This window comes from Anopheles stephensi, chromosome 3 (assembly GCF_013141755.1).
Source record: "Anopheles stephensi strain Indian chromosome 3, UCI_ANSTEP_V1.0, whole genome shotgun sequence".
In the NCBI taxonomy this organism is placed as follows: domain Eukaryota; kingdom Metazoa; phylum Arthropoda; class Insecta; order Diptera; family Culicidae; genus Anopheles; species Anopheles stephensi.
In genome coordinates this window covers 36,834,738-36,857,434 of record NC_050203.1, presented here as the reverse complement: position 1 = coordinate 36,857,434, position 22,697 = coordinate 36,834,738, and the positions used below count along the sequence as shown (strand labels likewise).

At 46.9% G+C, this 22,697-nt stretch overlaps 1 protein-coding gene across 1 annotated transcript in view; it reads left to right on the top strand.

The window, feature by feature from the left end:
* LOC118509682 (homeobox protein araucan) overlaps positions 1-22,045 on the top strand; it is a 61,420-nt gene extending 39,375 nt beyond the window's left edge. The window contains exons 3-5 of the mRNA XM_036050725.1: positions 5,961-6,067; positions 18,275-18,582; positions 18,716-22,045. Of these exons, the coding sequence (XP_035906618.1) occupies positions 5,961-6,067; positions 18,275-18,582; positions 18,716-19,521 (1,221 nt within the window). The 3' untranslated portion in view covers positions 19,522-22,045. The remainder of the gene's footprint in view (positions 1-5,960; positions 6,068-18,274; positions 18,583-18,715) is intronic.
* Positions 22,046-22,697: the final 652 nt, after the last annotated feature.

Below are 22,697 nucleotides of genomic sequence, written 5' to 3'. Positions count from 1 at the left end.
AAAACCTGCCTTATTGTTGTTAAGCTCCACTTCCATTCACCTCTAACGAGCATTGGGCTAGTCGGGTTGTTGTTTCTTCGTCGTTTTTTTTTTTCTGTAACCCACCTCTGAATGGACTCGCTCGAACAGCTTAACGCATCACGCCGAATGCGAAGAGCGCGCCAAAGCCTGTATCCATCTACACATCCATAATACAGCGAACAGAACAGAAAAAAAGCCAAACCAAACCAACATGACAGAACATAACGCGCAGCAGGGTGGAACGGAATGATTCGAATTCGATTGTTCGGTCCAGATCGGTCGAGTTTTGGGCTTCATAGCACGGGGACTCGCAGACTCGCAGCAGTAGTAGTAGTAGTAGTACGAACGTTGGCACTGGAATGTCCACACGTTTTCCTTCTCAACGCTTCGCGACGACCGATGTTTGTTTTGTTTGATCCGGCCAGCTTACATCCGAACATGAATGAATATGCCCATCGGTGAGCTCCGTCGGGTGAGCTTGGCGTTTTTGTGACGCTTGAGCATGGACCGGCGGCGAGGGAAAGTAAACTAAACAGTATCATAAATTTAAGGCTTGTTAATAAAATGCATGATAACTATAAATTTTTTGACGTTCTGTTTACATTTCATTCCCCGCGCTCTTGCGCCCTCCATCACGCACCACCCTCGCCGTATCAGGTGAATGGGGCCTCGCCTCGCCAACGAAACGAAGCTTCCAGCGCTGGAGAGCATAAAGGAATGAAAAGTGGTGTGTAGTTAAGCAGTAGACTTTTAAATGGGGGATTTCTTCCCATCATCATCATCATCATCACCCTGTTCTTCGGGATTCGTTCTTCTACGGGCCAGGCGGAAACCGAGTTATTGGTGAACAATTGGTTTTGGGCGTCCTTCACCCTCGGATCTGTTTTGATTTCTCTTCGGTTCGGTCCTGGCAGCATGAGATTTTCTTAAACGATCATTGAGAGGTGTTAATCTATTTCCAACATGATCGTTTGGAGCTTGTGGAATGTTGAGTTGCTGGAGGGACTTGCTTCACAACCAATGGCTTCTTGCGGTTGCTCGGTTTTCGGATGAACTAGAGATGTTGGAAGAATATCTGGACTCCTCCTTTGGGTTCAAGACTAACTTTTTTGGTGCAATCCAGGTCCACACATTTGTCCTGAAAATCTTCAGTCTAGCTAAGCCTGCAAAGGTTCAATTTTATCGCCGAGAGAGCCCTCCAAACTCCTGTATTTTTATTGCAACTTTGCAAACCATCTCTCAAAAGCACATCCATTTTTAATGCCTCCTGCTCTCTCAGTCATCCTGTCAAATCGCTGTCAGCTGAAAGTTAAACATATGCCATACCTTCCCTGAAGTCGCAATACCGTCCGCAATAAGTGCATAATAATTATTGTGCTTCATAACTTCATAACTTCATTTCCCGTGTTCAATATGTACGTTGTAAGTATGGAGTGGAGTTCCAACAGCCACGGAGGTACAAGCAAGTGACGAGGCATATATTTTTATGAATCAATTATGCAAAGACACACACACGCACACATGTTTAATGTCTTTTTTGATGGCCCTTTCTTACGATCGAGTGATCATAATCGTGTAAAGGCTCGATGAAGACATCGAATGCGTTGTGAAAGCAGCACAGCCAACCCCATCTTCGGACCACAGGATGTAAATAGACGTTTAATGTTTCGATCGCACTCACTCACCTGTCAGTAGCGATAGCGGGAGTCTCAGCTACTTCCCTGCCAGGTGATTAGGATTAGGACCTAAAAAGCAGAAGAAGAAGCTCGAAACACACAAAAAATGGACCACTTCCTGACCACCCTTGAGTGACGAAGTGATGGTCCTGTTTATCTTTATCTCTATCGCAAGCTTCCAGCGAGGCGTTACCGTCCCAGGTGAATAGATCAATGAGATGAGAGGACATGATGGAGGTTTGAAGCCTCGTTGCGTCATCGCAGGAATATATTAGCTGGCTGGTAAGTGATGAGTGCTCACTACGCCCAGCACACCTTTGCCGGGGATCGTGGCGGAACAACGGGGAAAGGAAAATGAAAATATGACAGCAATAAAAATAAAAATTACGTTTATGTAGGTATAATTTATCTTAACCATCTCCATGACAGCTAGGGAAATATGGCCCTAAGGAGTAGGCCCTTAAAATTTGGAACGAACGCAGAAAAGAATGTTCGAGAGCGGGGCAGGAATTTCTAGATCAAATTTTTGTGTAACTCCAATCGTTTCGTCAAATCGTACGGAGTATGTACACTTTCCCCTAGAGACACAGACTGAGGGTGAGAGAGAGTGAAAGAGTCGATTCGCTGACTGGTAGATGTCTAGGCTGCTGTAGTAATCCCGCCATGCTCTGCATGTGTCTGCGTTTAAGCACTTAAACACTGCGTGCATGCATAATTTATGAAGAATGCTTACTGAGGCTCTTTCCAGTGCAGACGCAACGCAGGACAGAGGCCAGGATGCAGGAAACCTCAAGACATTGAGCACAGCATTGACGTTCCTCACCGGCTCGAGCGTTCGGTGGGAATAAGAAAGCTCAAATTATCTGTTTCCGCATTCATGCTGCATTCGAAGGGTTTGTGCTGTTTCGGGCCAACTTTTTTGGGGTTTCCACCAATTTTACCACCAACTCGATGCGGCCACAGAAGATTGTTCCGTTTATGGTTCTTGAAGCGTGGTGCCTTTCCCAATGCACGGTAATATGCTTAGCGTTTACAACCTGTTTACGATGATGACCGTGGTCCGTGGCAGAGTTTTATGACTTCATTTGCGTGGTCTGGCCCCTCATTGCCATCTGCTAACCAGGCGCCTACGTCTGGGTCCAAGATGCAGTGACGCATCTGCACACACACACACAGACCGAGAGAGCAGAACGAGCGATAAAATCCCACCGCCCAAGGACAATTGGACAAATGACAATTGTTTTATGCATCCGCTGGCGTCCTTTGGAGCGTCCCCAACATTCTCCCGGATGTGTGTAAGCAGAGAAGAAGAAGAAGAAGAAGTGACTGCAAGAAGCAAAACATCCCCGTTGATGTACAACAATCAAAAACAAACATCGGCGAACGTTCGACTTGTGCGGTCCGCCCGATCGAACTGCTAGCGAGCGACGCGGTAGATCGACCCGCCGTGCGCAATGCGACGATCGGCTTAATCGTTGACCACCGGTGGTGGTTGTTTGTATTGTAAACTACGCTAACATAATATGGCCTGTTCGAACACGGTTCGCCTCATACAATAACATAAACTGTTTTGCAACGTGCAGCGTAAGCGGTACTATTGCTGCAGCCTCCGGAGCGTGATCTGTTTCTATGCGATGGCAGCCGTCCCGTGCCCCTGCCCATGGAACCTGGTGCTGGCTCGATCGATCAAACTTATGTTGCTGGTGCTGCCGCTGCTGCCTACCACCACGAAAGGAGAAAATATTAGCAAAAATCTTACCAAGCACTTATGGTAGCAAAACAGACCCCTCACGGGTTTGTTTAGCTTCCAAAGTCACGTACACTCAAAATGGGTCGTTCAGACTCCGGATTACTTCCAAGCCGGTTGCGCTAGTGTTGGTGTTTATGCTGCAAGTTCGCATCATCAACACACCCAGCGGGCTGAAGAAAATGAGCGAGAAGCGGGTTTTTTCGCTCGAGCAATATATTTTTTTCCTCCACCAACATTGAGCTCTGTTTACTATCTTGGCTTGTAAAATTATGAATGATTTCTCTGTAATCGTCATTTGGCTCTGGTCGTTTATTTACATGGCGATGCGTTTTTACGGATGCATGCGAGTACATAAACACACACACACACGCTGGTCGTGATTGTTGGATAATATGGCAGTCGTAACCCGATGCGCCCTCACGGTGGCCTCGCGATAGCGAACTGCACACACTGCGCGCTTTAAGTTACGGCGTGTAGAGTTGCAACCAAAAATAACACAAAACGCAAAGGGAACTGCATAGATTGTGAGTAGCCGCGTGTCTAAGTGCATACAAAAAAATTCACCATTCATGTTGTCCCAAAGCAATGTCAAGGATTTGCAGTTTTTGGTCTTGCGGCCAGCTATGGAAAGCAGACTGTCTATCAGCCCAAGCTGTTAGCTTGTCTGTCTGGGTGGTTGTTTGTTGATTTGTTCAGTTGTTTGTTTGCTACCGCGATTCGGTTAGTTTCGCGCGTCACGCCACGATAACGCTAAATGTTTCCAAATAATGTCACACGGCTATTTATCTAACCCAAACGTCTTATGATATACGACTCACCCGTCAGTCGCAAAGCTTTTAGCACTGTGTGTTTGCTTCGATGCACGAGTGCAAGTATTATATTATTGTGATATGCTGTTGGTTTGGTCGTGCTGTCAAGTAGGAACCTTCGAATGAAAAATATGTCTTTATTCGCGACTCTTCGCAAGAAGCACGTTCCTGCAGAAAGCATGTAGAGAGTATGATAACATTTGCTTTAAAACGATGCTTATTTATACCCTTCAAAAACTACCCCTTTGAGGAGGTATTTGTAAATGGAGTACCTCGAGCGAAGAATAATATTTTTTGTAAAGCGTGATAGCCTCTGTAAAGCTAGAACCTTAAGACGCATCTATGCACCTGAATATGTCACTGTAAAAGAGCATGCCTCTAAGCAATGCTGATAATCCTTGAAGACCGCATCAAGTAGCGTCAACTGCAGCAACAACCAGAACACCAGGAAAAATGTGTTATTTAGTAGAAATAACAATAAACAACCAAGTACACGCGTTCACAACGAAAGACCACCGAGGTTCTAAAACGCGCCTGGCTAATCAAAACTACCAGCAGTAATATTCCAACCACCAGCCATCTGTCTTATCGGGCCTCTCGGCACGCAACAGACTCCAAACAATATGCCGGGAGAAACCCTCGCTGGCCAGGAGCACAACGCTAGCTGTGAAACAAATATTGCTACTTACTTGATATATTACTACTGGTACTCGGTTGTTTGGTTGCTGCTACTTCTCCGAGTAACAGCCGTTTGTAGGTTAAGACAGACCGACACCACTACCACTCCACAATCACTCGCTCTATGCCGCTTGCGCGATGATCGCCATTGCGATGTACATGGTCCGTGTTCGTAATTTGTTTTCAATAAAATTAATTACGTGTCAGATTCAGTGTAAACGTTACGGCAGCCACTGTGCGCCATCATCATCATCATCCGCGCATCACATTCGCGTGTGCTGTGAGCCACCAGATACCGTCGTCTGACGTCGCTAGCGGCTAGCATGATAAGCGCCGACGATCCCGACGATCAAGGATCCGGGGCACAGTGGTGATGTTCGTTTCTTTTTTTCCGCCGAAGTGTCAAGCTATCATGTACGACCTTTCGACCTCCCGAATGTCGGCATTTTGTTGCCCGACACTATCACTGCCTGACCTATGTCCCTCAACACGGCTTCGGTGTGCAGACCTCTCACTTCGCTCCGTGCCGTGAAATTGTATGTTTCGGAATGTTTTACTTTTCGGGGTTTCGAATCCCGCAAACAGACACAGGCAAAAAAAAGGCCACGGTCACTGAGCTTCACGCGCAAGTGTGATTTTAATTGGGTGGCGTCATCGGTCCGTGCCGTGGCGCTTCGCACCGACTTTTTGATAATGCTGCCGCGGAACAGCCAACCAGCAGACGACGGAAAGAAACGGTGGCAAACATAAATAACAACAATTAGAGTGTCCTACTGAATCTCCGCATGCTCCACAATTAGTGATCCGCCGGCTGGAGGTTAGTTACTGCTCCAGTTATCGCAAGGAACGGTGGCGCCCGCACGGTACTGTCAGTCTTGAACTTCTGATTACTGCTGATGCGTGCTGGAAGACACAGTATTGCTCGCAAGCCAACTCATTAATCGTATGCAGAACTTCGGCAATCGAAGCCGTTTCTAGCTGCTTTGACTTTAACTTTAACACCCACCCTCTGCTACTTCTTTACAGGCTGCAGGGATCGATCTGAAGGAAAACCTCGCTGCTGGTGGCGCACCGTGGCCTTATCCCTCCGTGTACCATCCGTACGATGCGGCATTCGGCTATCCGTTCAACTCGTAAGTATCCTCTGCCAAGCATGGTCATTCTATTATTATCATCCCCGAAGAAACAATTTCCCCCTTGTCCGACAAAGTCCTTGAGCGTGGACGAACGCTCAAATTCCTGCGCCAAGTGTCACGCTTCACGAACAAAGGTGCAAAAACTTGACAGCTTGTTTGGGCGGGTGGAACAGCAACGCCCAGTATTAGTCTCTCGTTAATCTTTCACGCCAACGAAACACGGCCACGAAACATGTGTTTCCGCTCAGCCACAAGCCAAACCTAATTTCCCGATTCCCGAGCAGCAAGTGCTCGGTACTCGCTGCACCTTCGCCTTCCTTCAAACGCTGCTCAAAAAGTTGATTAATTAGGTTAGGATTACATATTCTACGTTGTTCAGTGAAGTAGACGAACTACTGCTCATCCCACCGCGTAGCTTTCATCGCATCCCCTGCGTCCCAAACCCCCGGGCCAAACGGGTTGCTCACCGAACGACGGCGGTGTTTGCTTTCATGTGACAAACTTCTAAGCAATTGCTGCCGCCAAAACAGTTGATGACAAATTTACGATGCCCGTGGTGTGAAGGAAGTCCGCGGCTGGTAGTGTGAGCCGGTACGATATGTTTCAGCTCACTACTGCCCGAGTCATCCAGATCCATAGTTCCCTTTGATCAGTTCACACACATACGCGCGCGCGCACCCTTTGCCACAAACGTTTTATGAAGCGGACGTGCTAGGTTTGTCTTGGGCCCAGCGCTTTTTTGCTTTGTTTTGCCCATAATTCTTGACCGTATCTCAAGAGCCCAGGCTAAAGGCAGAGCGGGCAAAGAAAACAACCGCAATCATAGCAAACAGCAGCTTGTTCGGGACAAACTTCGATAAATTAGTGATTGATTTTCTCTCGCTCTCTCTCTCTGTGTGTGTTGTGGTGCGCAACCGCCCTTTGACGCCCTTTGACTTAAGACGGGCGTCTTCAAACAGACACTTGTTCCGCAAACAAACTGTTTATCAGTCGCGTCCGACGTTCCCGTAGCTGATGAGTGATTTACCGATTTTCTTGGGCCTCAGTTTTGATGTTGTTGTTGCTGGTTCCATCAAAAATCAAAAAGGCCGCCCCGTCGGCATCGTTGACTTTGCGATTTGTCTTAACACACGCGTTGCGTTCTGAAGTGCGATTGCGCTACTGTGAATACTGTCGGCATGGGACGAACTTGTGCAAAGGAAGTGTTTCCACTAGTTTCGAAACATCTGCTTCACCTTCACGTACAGGCACGTTACATACTCGACGGCAACATTAACAACTGTGCCCGGTGATTAATTATCGCCGCAAACTGGTCGGTCCCCAAAACGCACTAACCAATCATGAATGTTCGCCAACATGTAAAGCGTCTTAATTATGCAGCAAATGTTTTCGTTTAATTAAACCATTGCACATCAACCTGGGTCGGACTTCCAGCAGCGTGGCGTCAAGTGCCACGTTACAATGCGCCGAGCTCGCTCAGTATGGTCGTGCTCAGTTTTGGGGCTCCGGAAGATTTTTTTGGGCTAAATTCATTTCTGTTCACCCTTTTGCCGCTGTGGACTGTCAATGACTGGCAATGGGTCGGCCAACATACCGAGACGTCCTATCCTTCCTGCCTTATGCTGGCAACGCGTCATCAAACCGATGACTTTCTTTTCGAAAGAATAGAGACACCGGCAAAGACCCAGTCAAACATACCCCGTCGTCATATTTGCCGACGGTGGCGGTGCATATGAATTATGGATGCGTTTATTACGCCAATTTATTATTCCGTTCGATGTTAATTCCCGGTAATGTTTGTGTCGCTTTCGCCTATTGTTTTGGTGCCATCGCATTACACGAACCTCGAAAAGCTCGGTATGTTTTACAAGGTGCATGGGGTGTAGATTAAAAGGAAGCGGTACTGCACGCTCGCCACCGCACTGCACAACCTGAGGCTATCGTGCATCGTGTTTGATCCATAATAAGATTGGTCAATGGAATGGATGACGTGTGGGTTGAAATTGAAATGAGCCAAACTTTGGGCCATGAAGCTTAGCTGGCTAGCTCTCTGAGCCCCCTCGATGTCATTGTCATCTGTTTCGATGGGCCGTCTCATAATTGCATGGTAATTTACCGGCTGTTGCATGATTTCCGGCTTGCAATACACAACCGTTTACACACCAATGCGGTAAAGAACGCCCGGAAAGGTAAATTTGTGTCAGCTTCCTAATACACACAGTGCCACAGTGTCACAGTGCGGCTTGCAAAGATTAGCCCAAGATGGCGATTTGCACGACATTGAGGTCGGCTTGACAGAGATGATCGAATGACAGCACTTCGACAGCTGGACGTACTCTTCGAACGGGCACGCTATCCATCCAGCTCTATCATCTAAATCCCCGATAAGATCGAGTGCTTCCTTCCATTCTCCAAACGCTTCACACGCTGATCGGGCGCATCACGAGCGCTCTTCAATTTTTCACCGGCAAAGAACTCGCCTGTCAACCGGGCCACTTCCGATAAGGGCGTGAAATGAAGAAAGTGTGACTGTTCGGTTCGCTTCAAGCGGATCAGATCCATCGGCAACGGTGGCCATCCATCTCGGGGACCGAACACCAAAAGGAAGGAAAAACATCTAACCGGAAATGAACCGCACAACAGCGATCACATCACCAGCGCAGTAAGCACGGAGCCATCAGGTAAAAACTCTCGCCTCGCGGAGCAGGTTGCATGGCTGCGTTTTCGTGTCACGATGCTCGCGTCAACCACGTCTGCTGCTGCTGCTAATGAATTGAAACCCAAACTGCTGATGGTCGTGGGTTAGCTCCGACCCAATGTGTTTCGGTGAGCGAGAAGAATAAATCAATCTAGCTAGCTCGTGGGTTGGTTCGGTTCGCGGGCCAGGGTGTTTACCACCGCAAAGAGGCGGACCAACGCTTGGGAACAAAAGCGGGGAACTTTATCTAGCGCGAAAGATCTTTCCGCGATCCTATCGGCTTATAATAGAGTGGATAAAGTTTGGAAAGGTGTAGAAAAAGGGATGTTTCGGTTGCCTGTTTTTCTCTATCTCGATTTCTAGCGACACAGTTGTGCACCTGCAGTCGATAGGCAATTCTTCACGCCTGTCAGTAGAAAGTGGGAAGTACAAGGCAACGTGGACAATGATTTCCTTAAATGTCTAAATTTATGTATGCAAGCTCTCAACCTAATTTTACCTTACTTTGATGGGCTATTAATAAACAAAAAATCAATTTAGTACAGTCAATGTAAAACATTCCCATATGCATCCAGCTCTTTAGGGGTTCGGTTCGGCACGAACATGTCACTCTACCATTTTCGGTGCATTCATTAAGAATTTATTCCACTCCTTTCTGCAAATCCGAAAACCGGTCGGATTGGATTACATCGTTCATTGATTACACCCGAACTTGCTTTTTAATTTACATCTCATGTTTTCTCCAGCAAACCGTGGAGCTGCAAAGCAGGGATTGAGTTGCAAATGCAAAATGAGACAGGGGAAAAATCGATTGCGAGTAAAGAAAAAACAACAACCGGAGCTCCGGAATGCTCCAATCGCTGCTGTTGAAAGGGGTTTTTGGATTCGTCATGCAATTTCGTTTCCTTTTTAATCAGGATTACATGAGTGGTCGAAGGTCTGACGCTTGGTGCAGGATTTCGTTTCCCATTCCGTACATCATCATTTGGAAATGCAATTCCTGCCAGTGTGGAAAGTGAGGATTCGATTGAGGGTTTTTTTATTTCCATCAACTTCAAAAGCAAATACCTGTTCGTGGCAGCCATGATGCGTACGCAAACGCATGGAGGAACATCACATTTACACGGGACATTACATGCTGTGTCCTGGTGGAGAAGGTCTCGCCGATGATGATCCTGAGCGGGAGTAAATAAAAAAGCGACCACTCCCAATTTTTCATCAGGACACTCGACACTCGACAGAATCAATCATTGCAAAATTCGAAAAGAATGTCATTTCCTTGTGTAATGAATTTTTTAACTTTAGCTCGTACAAGCTCCAACATCGGGTGAATAGATGTACGCAAGATACCGTTCAGCTTGGTAATCGATCTGATTCGAACACTTTGACAGGGAATAATTTCCCACTTTACAGTCTTTACAACTCAACGTCCAGCCAGTCTACGGTAGCAGTATTTTTGTTTTTAGAGAATATTCTGAACCACGTGTGGCCCACCAAATTGCTCACGTCAACCAGACCAAGAGTCGTCAATATCCCGCCAGCATCGACTTCAATCGGTAGCTCAAAATGGGAATAATTGCCAACTGCGCGCTCCATTATTTGCCATCAAAAGTCAATCAAGCATTTGACGCTGTACGAGATTTACTGTTGACGCAATCGGCGAATCTACCGTGAACCTGGACCATCCGTCATGGTCCCCGTTTGTGGCCGTTTATTTATTTATTTCGCTTTATTGCTTTTTTGGGTTTTGGTTTAGAAACAAATCCTCTCGCGCGTTTGCAGTCAAACGGTTTTGTGGAGACAGATGATCCTGAAAATCGAGGAAGAATTATCGTCGGTCCATTAGCTGTACGGAAGGCGGTTTCGATAAAGAGAGAGAGAGAGTTCAACGGTTTTAGGAATAATGGTGGAAAATGATAAATTCATACACAGCCAGCCAGCTAGCCAGCCATGATTGCCACCGTCTGGCGAATTTTCCAACGTCAGCGAAAAGTCAAATCGAACGCGCAAAAGAATGATTGACTTTCGTGGATGGTTTCGTGATACGTGAGCGTCCATTAAGCATCACTGCCCGAAAGTGGTGCCAAAAGGCCGGAAAGTCGGACCATTGTGGCCACGGAGTTCTTTTTTTCTTCTCTGTCCTCCCCCGACGGTCCTCATTTTGTTCCGGGCTAGCGGGGCCAAGATAGCGCTTCTTCACATCGATCAGTACGGGAAGCTCGCGGACAGCAGACTGCCGGCGATGACCGATAAATCATGCAATCACTACCAACCGGACACTCCAAACGGCTGGATTGGCGTAATTTATCTCTTTTATCAGTGTGGTAGCGTTTGCGAATATTTATTCCGTTTGCTGCAGTTCCTGCTCCATTGCCGTCCGCTTCTCTGCGCGCTAACGAGAGTGCATCGTGCTGAAAGTGCAATCCGTGTCCGTTAGCGCGACGGAATTGGCAGGCCCGGAGGTCGCACGGACGCGGGCAACAAAATTTACAACGATATAAATTGTCAACACCTTGCGTCGGTTCAGTGATCGTTCATCGCGATCGGCCGTTCGATGGATTTCCTTCAGAAACCGCTCCACCATGGCAGATCCGAATGCACCGGCCCTGATGAGGTTGGCATTCGATGGCGAGACCATAAAATCGCCATGTTCATTATCCAGTACCGAACGTCGAAATGCAAATGCGAACCCAGACAGGCGGACGGCTGCGACGATGTCACCACCGTCGAGTCACTATTAATTTGTACACTTTATTAAGTAATATGTATTAATTTAAAAGGAAAGGCCTACATATTTGTTGTGCACCGCCACAGCCTCCGGCCTCCGCTGGCTTTCCGTTCGATGGACAAAGTGTCTGGGACCGGTGGCTTAGGTCACCTCCAGCCCCCCCTTCTTCCGACCCACGTTGCCGTTGCCGCCCAAACGGTCAAACGGTTTAATTGGCAAAAATGTGACTAGATGCAAATTGCTCCACACTGCACTGCAACATCCATTGGCCAGTTTTGCGGCAAGGACACGGTGGACTTCGCTTACCGTGGTCGTCAGCTAAATTATGAGGAACGATCTGTTTTGATGCGGGAGGGTTGGCGTCGGGTGTGTGCGAGAGTGTTGTTTGAGAGCAACAAGCGCGAAACCGACACGGCTGAATACTAATTTGCGGATATCGTTTCACATTAATCAATTACTTTATTGGATCTGAAACCATGCCGACACTGAAGATTGATTCGGATTTCTCTTCTTGATTGTAGTCCCTCCTAATGTGTCGGTGAGGCGGTTTTGTTTTTGTGCCTTTAGCTTCACTCCAGAGACCTCTCTAACGCTCCAGTGGCTTCAATTTACACAACACACACCAGCTAGCCGTTATGATTTTCGATAATTAATCCTAACCCACTTCACCAGGAAACTCCTCTGCCGAAGGTTAGCCCGCAACAAACGGCCTACGTTTTAGTGCGCTTGTTTTGTTTAACTTTGTAGCATTTAACCCCAACGGTTGATTGAGCTTCCGCTGATCATCAACCCTATCGCAGGGTTCCAATTCGTTGAAACGAGGCATAGCCGTTTTATGGCACAGCCACAAGAACTTCCCGCGCGTTCTGGCGGCTCCCGGTCGCCCATTAAAGCATTATCGTAGCAATCGCCATCGTCATCAGGACGTCATGATATGGTCATTTACTTGTAGAGTCAAACGGTGTTTCATTTACACCGCGATCGTAAAATTGGAGGCAGCGCGGAACGAGCGTCTAAAACAAACACAGCAATTAGAGGATCTTCAAATGAGGCTGCGTTTAGGGCTTCCCTACGGACGGACCGTTCGTGATGGAGCGTCTGAAAGGGTGAGCACTGTTATTCACATGGGATTGCCTCTTTTTTTCTCCTTGTTTGGTTTTACTTCGGACAATTCATAGTGTTAAGAGAGTTTTCTGTTTTGTTCTATGCATCTTGATGCTCTGCATTTTGTTCTAGAGTTCCAACAGCATTTTGAAAGTCTGAAAAGGACTATTTAGAAAAAATAGAAATCTCTCAGTTGATTGTCGTAAATTCTAGATTTTGAAATTTATATCTCTTCTAGAATCTTACTGCTAATACTTCAACTTCCACTCTTCAAATTCATTTTTGAGATTCGATGTAATCGATTTCATAAATATATTGCAAAACAAAACAGACGCGAATCACCCATCTGAAGTTGAAATAGTCCTTTACAGAAACGAAAACTACTGTTGGCATTTTGAAAATCAGCTGTAAAACCCTGTAAAAACAAGAGCCAGTTTTGGATGGCTTCGATACGCAAAACCATTTGCTTCACTCAACCATCAAACCTGCCAATTCCATGCTTGAACAAAGTGAGGTTATGTATTGATAATGAGTACCTCGCCCAGCTCGTTCACCGGCAGGAAACACACACACACATTTTTCGACGCATACAATTACCGCCCCTCGATCGGCATGTAACAATACTAATTATTCAAGTGTGTCGCTACAAGCTGATCGAAGTTCCAGTCAAGAAAAAAAGAAACGAATCAGCCAAGACGAATCCCTCCATCCAAGGCCGCTAGCATTCCGATGCGTCCAGCCGCTACCAACCTTCGGATGGTTTTATCGACTTTGGCCAAATACGACACCGGTTCGCGGTAATGTATAACTAATAATTCAATTGATTAACAATTAACTTACCGGCTCATTGTGCATCGGTCCCACAAAAAAAGCCCTTCACCAACACCAAAAACACAGCACAAAGCCACCACTCGTCGAGCGCCTCGTTCGACACGTACCTCCATACCGTGCCGGAGCGTGACAGCTTTATGACGACGATTGTCATCTGTTTGAGTGGTGATTTTCGAACGAGTTGCGATGGATTTTTCAATTCGATTATAGGTTTGGTTTTTGCCTGTAAAAATTCTTTTTCCCTCCCGCGCTCACGATCACTTCCCGCGGGTGCGCAAAGAAGAAAAAAAGAAACAAGCTACATGGAATGGTCACGCCAAGAGTTTTAGCAGAATCGGCTGGATCGGCTGGTGAATGTTAATGAGTGTGCTGATTCAACATTGATGCACAAGCGCTCAAGCAGACGGGGTTGGGTTGAAGGTGTCGGAAGGTGTAAACGAAGAAGCACTCAATCATTAGATGGTCACGAGCGGAACAATCCGTCGTTCCCTTTACGCGACGCGTCCGTTGTTGGAGTGACATTTGTTTGTCGTTTAAACGATTCCTTATCGCGCTTCTTGTGCGCTGGAACTGAGGACGCAACGACGAAATCGAGGTAGAATTATTCAAATGCCCATATCATACGGCTACGGCTATGGGACACTACCTGTGCTACCTGTTCATCATAAACAAGCGCTCATCAAAGCTCATAACAGCACCTATTATGAGTGTCATAAAATGCCTCCAGGGAGCCCATACTAAGTAAGCTCCAGCGCAGATAGCACGCACGTATGGAGAAAGTTCAAATCAAAATTCAACCTGAAAGTGGAGATGTTTTCGATGTGTTCTGCCTTTTTTAATTTTTGCTTTTAATTTATTGATGAATGAAACACATCATATCGGACGCTTCTTCGGCTGGTATTTCGACCCTAAACTCTTTTTGTGGGTCAACACGCTTAGCCCGGCACCATTAGAAACGAAACGCAGGCCTACTTATTATTGATTTGTTCGATTTCGTGCACAGAATTGGATTGACTCCGGGCTCGAAGGAACCGAAGAACTAACAGCTCTCGTTGATGTACAACACCAATAATGGAATGGACACAGACAAAACATTCCACTGCTCGCGTCCAATGCCCATCATTCGAGTCGAACACACTCAAACAAAAAACCACCAAACGACGTACATGGAAATGAATGAAAATGAGTGTCGCGGCGACTGGGCCGAGGTTGCAGAAGGGGAAGCGCAAAGGGATGGAGCCGTGATTGAGACCGAACCGTGGACATAAAATAATACAAATTATCGAGCGTGACAGGAAGATGACCATTTATAATGTTTTAATAAATATGTTCCACGGCGCAGAACAATGTCGTACGGTTCGGTCCAAAAATCTGCGATGCCTCACGCAATCGAACCCGATCGTTCGTTCGTTCGCTCGAGCGAACCGATCCAGCCCGGCTAAAAGCGCATTCGCCACGTTTGCATTCGAGCGCGGTCGGTTCGCCTGATATATATAAATGGGCACCACGTTCAGTGTTGGCCCCCATCCTCCCGAATGGGAAGGAAGCGATGCATCAAACAGGCCTCACGGTGACACAACCGGCAGGATGTCTTACAATTGTGTTTTGAGTGTTTTATTTTGGCAGCTCGGCACACGCACCGCCAACGGGGAGCATATTGTTCACCGTAATTTATCCATCCGGAAGAAGGAGGAAGAATCCTTGGCAGCGAAACAACCAATCTCTCCAGAACCACTCGCAGGCGCGCGTTAATCGCCACGTAATCCCCACGAAGCAGTGTCAAAAGATTTCATTATAATGTCACCAGCATGCGGAATGCGTTAGGAGAATTTATGCCTAACGCTCGGGGATGACTCCCACTCCGACTACCGACTCGTGACTTCTACTGAGGTTCCGGCTCCGACGAGTGCAATTTAAATTCATCGCTCGCTAGACAATAATCACACACTCTCACTCTCGTTCTGCTGCGTGCTCGTGAGTCTCTGGAGCGCGCGAGTCTCTAGTGCAGCAAATAGACTTCGCCATCCCCCGCCATTTAAATCGTTGCCCTTAAACGACATGTCGGTTTGCTAAACATCTTCACTACACATTCCACGGTGTCTCGGGTACGGCACAAGTGAGCAGTGGGATGAGCTTTTCACGACGCTGTACCATGATTTGTCGTGTGACTGTTGGGCCATTACCAACCCATTGCTTCGCTCCATTTGGCTGCAAATAAATGTGACCCGGAGGTTGGAATGTGGAGCCTGTGCTCCGGCCTCCAGAATCCTCCTTCTAAACGCACACGTCCCTCATGCAAATGTTTATGAAGCTCTACCATCCCCGAAGACGAGCGTAAGAGAGCAACAATAATTACCATTAATTATATTTTTATTAAATGAGAAGCTCGGCTCATCCTACCAACAATGATAAGCTGTACATGAGCCTGTTAGCTCCACACGCGTTCAGGCAAATTTTCACCAATCTCGGGCAGAAAGCATCAAGACATTTTTAATACTTCACAACGCAAAAGGAGCGCATTCAGAGCCGGGTGACAATGGTGAAGCCGTAATCTGGAGTTATCTGTAGGAGCCTGACATGATCTTCTGCAGCGAGCACAACATGCACGAATGGCGCATAAAGTAACGCAAACTTTTACTGCCTTTAGGTACAATGTTCTCATTCAGTCAGCTCGGCAGTTTCTGACTGCCAACAAACAGAGCTTTTGTTTTGAGCAGTTTCTTCGTGAACTTTACCTCCGTTAGTCCAACGGAGACGAAAGAGTCATCGGCGTCTTCAGGATTCTAATAATTGCTTAAATGTTTCCTCACATTGTAGCGAATCAAATCAACTCTGTGGTTTCGCTTGTGGCCCACATTCGCCCAAAGCAAATTCGGCCTGCCCAATATGGTGGAAGCCATAAGTAATGGCGAGTCGCTGCAGCTTGTAAAACATGGCGTCAACGTTGAGCTCAAAACGGCTGCTCGAGCGTAGATGTAACTGATACTGCCTCACAACCCCCGGGGAACCCAGGTCGATGGCTTGCTTCGCTTGCTGGTTATTTTTTGCTGCCAATTTCCTGCCTTGTTAATCGATACCCTGCCTCCCTGATATGCGGTGTTAAGCGTCTTAATGAACAATCGAACGATTGTACTGGTGCGTCTGGTAACGGACGGCGTATATTGTACGTGCCCGAACGGGCTGTGTCAAGCGCCTGGCTGGCTGTACTGTTGGACGTTGCACGTCTCCCTTTTTAGCAAGACATCGATTTACAAAACATGCTGTTTCTGGCTTTCCCCGCCCTGGATAGCCGGAGCGGTTGGAAGGAACGATGTGCAGTAGGATGATTCGACGGCACCGACAACATCACCAGCACGGCAAGCGAGACGACATCACTCAACCAAAGGTCCAATCCATCCACGATCCCTTTCCATCAACGTTTTTGGGGTGGCCTGGAGACCACGGTCTGGCGCGAGTGGCAATTTAAAATGAGAAAATGGAAAATCGATAAAAGTTGTCTGATAACAGACGCGCCCAGGGTACTCGCTGTTGCGAGAGGAAGCCTCTGCTCCAGTACCTTCCCTGGAGCAACAGCAGCAAAATGGAAGAAAGAAACCGGGAATCAAAATAACATCACCACGAACTTAAAGAAACAAACGCTTGTTAAGCCAAAAGATAACACGATGTTTTGCTTCGCGGTACCGCAATATATCCCTCCATTCTCCCTATCGAATCGACGCCCAATCTTCGCGGACAGTAAAGCGGGATATGCAATCCTACACAGACCAACGAAGATGTACTCAACAACAGCGACAAAAAAGCCACATGTCGAAAGGATGCAACGTTCGATCGTTCGCGCGACGCAGAATGAGCAGATCGGCGAAAATCATCATGTTTAAACGCTCGTTCGCACAATATGCGAACAACCCACGCCGTGCGCTGTCGTGTGTCGACCCGGTACGCAAATGTTTGCCCGGCGCAAAAGTGCACGAGGTTCGCGCGGGATCCGCAGACATCGGGGGAAGGTATAACCGCACCGCGAATGGCGATTCTGATGACTATTCATGGCCGCTTTTAATTGCAGCCTTGCTCATTCTGCAGTTTATGGATGGATTTTCGGGACGGTTTCGGTCCCGAACTGTCAAATGGCAAACGCCACGAACGCCTATCGTTTAGCGTACGTTTGCGAATGTCTTTTTTGTTCCACTGTTCGACCGAACCTGTTGTCCGAGTGGGGTCAGACTCTAGCCAAGAGTGATGGAAGGAGGAAAGTTTTTTGTTTTCTGGTCAGTACCGGGAGAACACCTAACGATCGTTCTACGAAAAAATTTCCCAACACCAGCCCGGCAGCATCCAAGCGCCGTAGCAGTGTAGCTTCTCATCATACAAACAAAACCGCAGCTTTATGGTTTTTCCTTTCCGGGGGCAGCATGGTGCAATTATGGACACCGGCTGCTCCAAACTATGTGGTCTTAAATGACCGAAATGGCAGTTTTTGCATACTTCCAAATAACCATAGAAGCATGTGTCAGTGAACTTCGGCTATCGGGAGAAGAGGATGAGCAGCTATTAAAATTATTACTCACCACATTATTCGATGTGAATACTTTCTTTAAGTACAATAGCAAGCATTTGGGTTACGAGGGATTAGATAGAAGTATGAATGAGCATTTAATTGTGCTGAATGGAAGCTCTTTCTGATCAATCCTGGGGAACAGATAACATACCATCAGCATCATGTACTCTGAATAATCCGCCTTTGAGTATATTAAAATTTACCAGCATTCTACGTATAATGTAGAATTCGAAGTGAACAACTGGTTACTTATCAGTTCTCGTTTTGTTTCTCATCTCCTCATCAAAGGTACGGCATGGACCTGAATGGAGCACGACGAAAAAACGCCACACGGGAAACGACGAGCACGCTGAAGGCCTGGCTAAACGAGCACAAAAAGAACCCGTACCCGACCAAAGGCGAGAAGATTATGTTGGCGATCATCACGAAGATGACGCTGACGCAGGTGTCCACGTGGTTCGCGAACGCCCGGAGGCGATTGAAAAAGGAGAACAAGATGACCTGGGAACCGCGTAACCGCGTGGAGGACGATGATGTCAATCTCGACGATGATGACGACGATAACAAGAGCTTAAAGGACGATAAGGAAATACTAGGTGAGTTGATTGGAAGATGGCTTAGATATATTGCAGAATTTGTGGGCTGAAGAAGAGATCATCCGGACATTGATTATCTGCGCTTTTCTAACCTCAAACACCTTTCGTTCCTATTATCTTCACTCTCGGACAGATTCCAAAGATTCTGGCACCGGTTCGAGTGAGGATGGCGATCGACCCTCACGATTAGACATGCTGGACCGCCCGGGCGGTAGTGAGTGGAACGGATCGCGCAACGACAGCGGTCCCAACTCTCCGGACATCTACGACCGAGGCGTCCCCGCCCATCACCACCATCCCCTGCTGCATCCCTCCAACTTCCCACCCCACCTGCGGCCAGCCATCTCGACCCCACCCGACGTGAACCACACCCCGAGCGGCAGCACGAACCCCAGCACAAAGCCACGCATCTGGTCACTGGCCGACATGGCCAGCAAGGAAAGCAAGGACTCCGACTCCTCCTCCCCAACGGCCGGCGGCTATCCTTCGCCGGGCAAAATGCCCGTCACCCCGCTCGCCGGCCGAGGGCTCAATCCGCTGCACCACCACCCGTACATGCGACCCGAGTTCTATCGGAATCTGTACGGACACCATCTGGCACCAGGGTCGCCCGAAGTTTCCCTGCTCGAATCGTACCAGCGCACGTTCGGTGCCACGATCGGTGCTCACAACGGGCTGCCCGTCAACATTAGCCCGCTAATATCGAAAGCCTCCGGCAGTGGGCCACCGTTCGCACCGCTCAGCCTCACCACCGCCAACCACCACCTCCACCAGCAGCAACACCCGCACACAGCACCACCGCCCGGGGCCTCACCCGCCTCCAGCACCTCCAGCAATGGGCCGGAAAATCTGACCCCCGCGTCCGTCTCGCTTCCGTCCGGCACGGGGCCCAGCGAGGTGAAGCTGATCAACGTGTTGGCCAACAGCGCCAAACCTTGACCGATGGCGATCAAGTAAGTGTTTCCGAGTGCAGACTACATCCCCTCCCCCCTTTTTCTTACCAAACCCAACCAAGGAACCAACCAAGCAGTCAAAACGGTAGAACCCTTCTGGAAGGCTACTTCCCATTTTGTGATTGATGCCTTTGGAAACGATAAGCGGTTCGCTTAGTGGGTTACTTAACGAGTAAAGTGAACAAAAGAAACAAAAAACAAACCCCGAAACAAAACACACAATGTAATGAAATTGGACAATAAATGAGTGCGATTGAGCTTTCGATCCATTCTCGTAAACGGAAGCAAACCATAGTCAGAAAAGTAAACGAAAAACGCTCGGCATGATAAATGAACTGTGAACTGTGCGAGGTAGGCAACAGAAAACCCCCCGAAAGAAGGGAGGCAAAGAAGAAAAGAAAAATTGTCGAGGACTCTACTTTTTTCCTGGTGAATGTAGCAACAGTAAAAAAAGAATCTTTCTAACACGCCTCATTGGAGCCCTTTTTTCCGACCTTTCAAAAGAGCAGATTAGTTCGTACCGTTCGAGTGCAGATGAAACTGATCAATCAAGTCAGCCGCTTTCCAACTGGAACCTCCCCTATTTTCATGCTCAATTTAATTAGATTTTTCTTTGGACGTTTGTCCGATTTACTAGAACAAAAAAAGTCTCCCCAACAAAATCTCAAAAAGTTCCTCGGTTCATGCTGTCTCTGCCAATCGACTACTTCTGTTGACTGTCGGACGCTTCCGGGCTTTGCGTTTGAAGAGTGTGTGTAGTGAAGAACAGGAAGAAGATTTTACCACCAAACAATCATAAACCAAGGATCCAAATGATACAAATAGCGGCGAACGTAACTAACGACAAAACGCATCCGTGCTGCACTTGTTGTACATAGCGGTTTAGATTTATACGGTAACTAGTAAAATGCAGCGAGCGAGCGATCGAGCGAGCTAGGAAGACATACAAAGCTCATCGAATGCACACACACACATGCAGAAAAAAAAACACACACATCCTCACACAACTCACTCAATAAGAAAGGGGATCGAGCGCAGATCGAGCAACTAGTGTATGTGATATTAAATTGTATTAAAATATTATTTGATAAGAGGGCGATATTGGAACAGTTTTGTTGAGTGAGGAGTTTTTTTTTTTTTTGTAAGACATCCTTAGTAGAAGCGAGTTGGAGAGGTGTAATATTCCGGTGTTTCCACCATGGCAGGATGCTAAGGACAAGAGCCTTGGGTAATTCATTCGATGGCATTGGCTTTATTAGTTGTCCGAGAGCTTTCTTCGTAGCCGCCGATAAGTGTTAGCTCCCTATCCTTTACCTGGCCATCTGATCGCCCGGGCATCTCGATCCACTCGGCCCAATACCTAAGCTAGAGCTGTTGTTTGTACAGTTTGTTTGTTCGTTCGGTTGTTTAGTCCTTCGGTTCATTACCAAAAACATAACCACGGGCAGCAGCAGAGAAAGGGCAACATCGGGACACTAGAAAAGATTGACTGAAACATATCATTGTTCATTATTATCGTGATGCGTTTTCTTTTCGTGCTTCCCTTTCCACACACACACAAATTCATCATCATGTCCTCGGCCGTGGTTCAGTATTTTTTTCCGCTCTCGAGTTATCGCAGTTAGGGAAATTCGTATGCTAGAAAGCAAAAACAAAAAAACAAACCCCTCTGTTGCATGCATTGTAAGTGTAAAAAATGTATAAAAACAAAGATATCATAGATGAGTGTCTGTCCCAGAAAGAAAGAAAAATAGTTCCCCCACCCCCCCCTTAATCTCCCCCCAGAACATCCTTCTCCCGTTAGTTAAATATTTAAATTTTTGCTATTTATTTTTGCTACATTTCTTCCTGACAACAGCGTCGCGTTGCAGGTCGAGGTTTGTAGAGAAGATGTTTTGTAGTTCGATGTGGGGAGCGTGTACCGACATATTGAAGATTTGTAGCTAAGGTGCACTGTAGCTGCATGGAAAACTTGTCGCTAAGTCACTGTTTAGTAACAAAGAAAAACCCCCCGGAAGATGATTACGATTTTCGTTTTTGGAGTTACGGTACTCCAACAAGGTGGTTCGAAAGTCGTACCGACGTCGAGTGAAGAAGGTGAAATTGTGGGGACGAAACGAAAGTTTATAAATACTATAAATATATCATTGTAATAATGGCAATAGTCGTAATTGTACTGTAAATTATTATCGTAATGAGGTGAGGAAGGGGTTGAGAACAAAAGAAAAACAACACAAAATGGCAAAAAATGGAAGGTAATAAGTAGTAGTGCTAATAATAATGCAAAGAAGAAGAAAAAAAAGCAAACCCAGACCCTGCCCCCCGTCACGAATTGGAGGATATAAAAAAAAGGAAGAAAGAAGAAATACCAACCAAGAAAGACGATAGAAGAGGAAAAGGAAGAGGTCTGGTGTGAGAGGAAAAAAAACGGTAAAACTGAAACCAACGTAATGTTACTAGTTGCAATAAACAAAAACCGAAAATAAAACTGAATGATATGAAAACTAAAATGAGTTCAACTTTTATTTAGGGGGGTTGTGTCCGCTTCCGACTGACCAAATCACATGCTCCACGGAACAGTAAAAAAAGCGAGAAAGAAAACATTTAACACAACTTGATGCGATTGTTAATTCCATATCGGTTCGTGTGTGTGTGTGTGTGTGTGAGTGCACCCGAATTGAAATGCAGGTATTTATGGCTACAAATGAGCTAAAAATAAAGACCAAGTCCAACAGTGGTCCAAGGCTCCCAAGACCCCGTGTACGCGTAGCCCTGAGCTGCTGCTGATGCTTTACAAAACGTGGAGACGAAAATTATGACTTCAAGCGATGATTTATGATGACAACCCCGTGTACTCGTGTGTGCATTCGATCATCATGCTAGTCGGCCAGGGCTTGCAAAGAATCAGAACCCGTGGACCGCAACCCTTCAACCGCAAACACACCGGCACGCCGACTGCGAGAGCATCGAAGTAATCAAGGAGTATGTCAACCGATTGACGTCCGCATACCGCGGTTGAAGTTTAGTTGTTTTCATGTTGTGCCCAGCGTGTGTGTGTGCGTGTTTTTCTTCTTACTTCAAGTTCTAAAAAAGAAATGTCAATCTGAAGCCACCTCCATCAGAGCTCCACCTTACTTCTTCCTTCTTCAGGCATCCACTCAC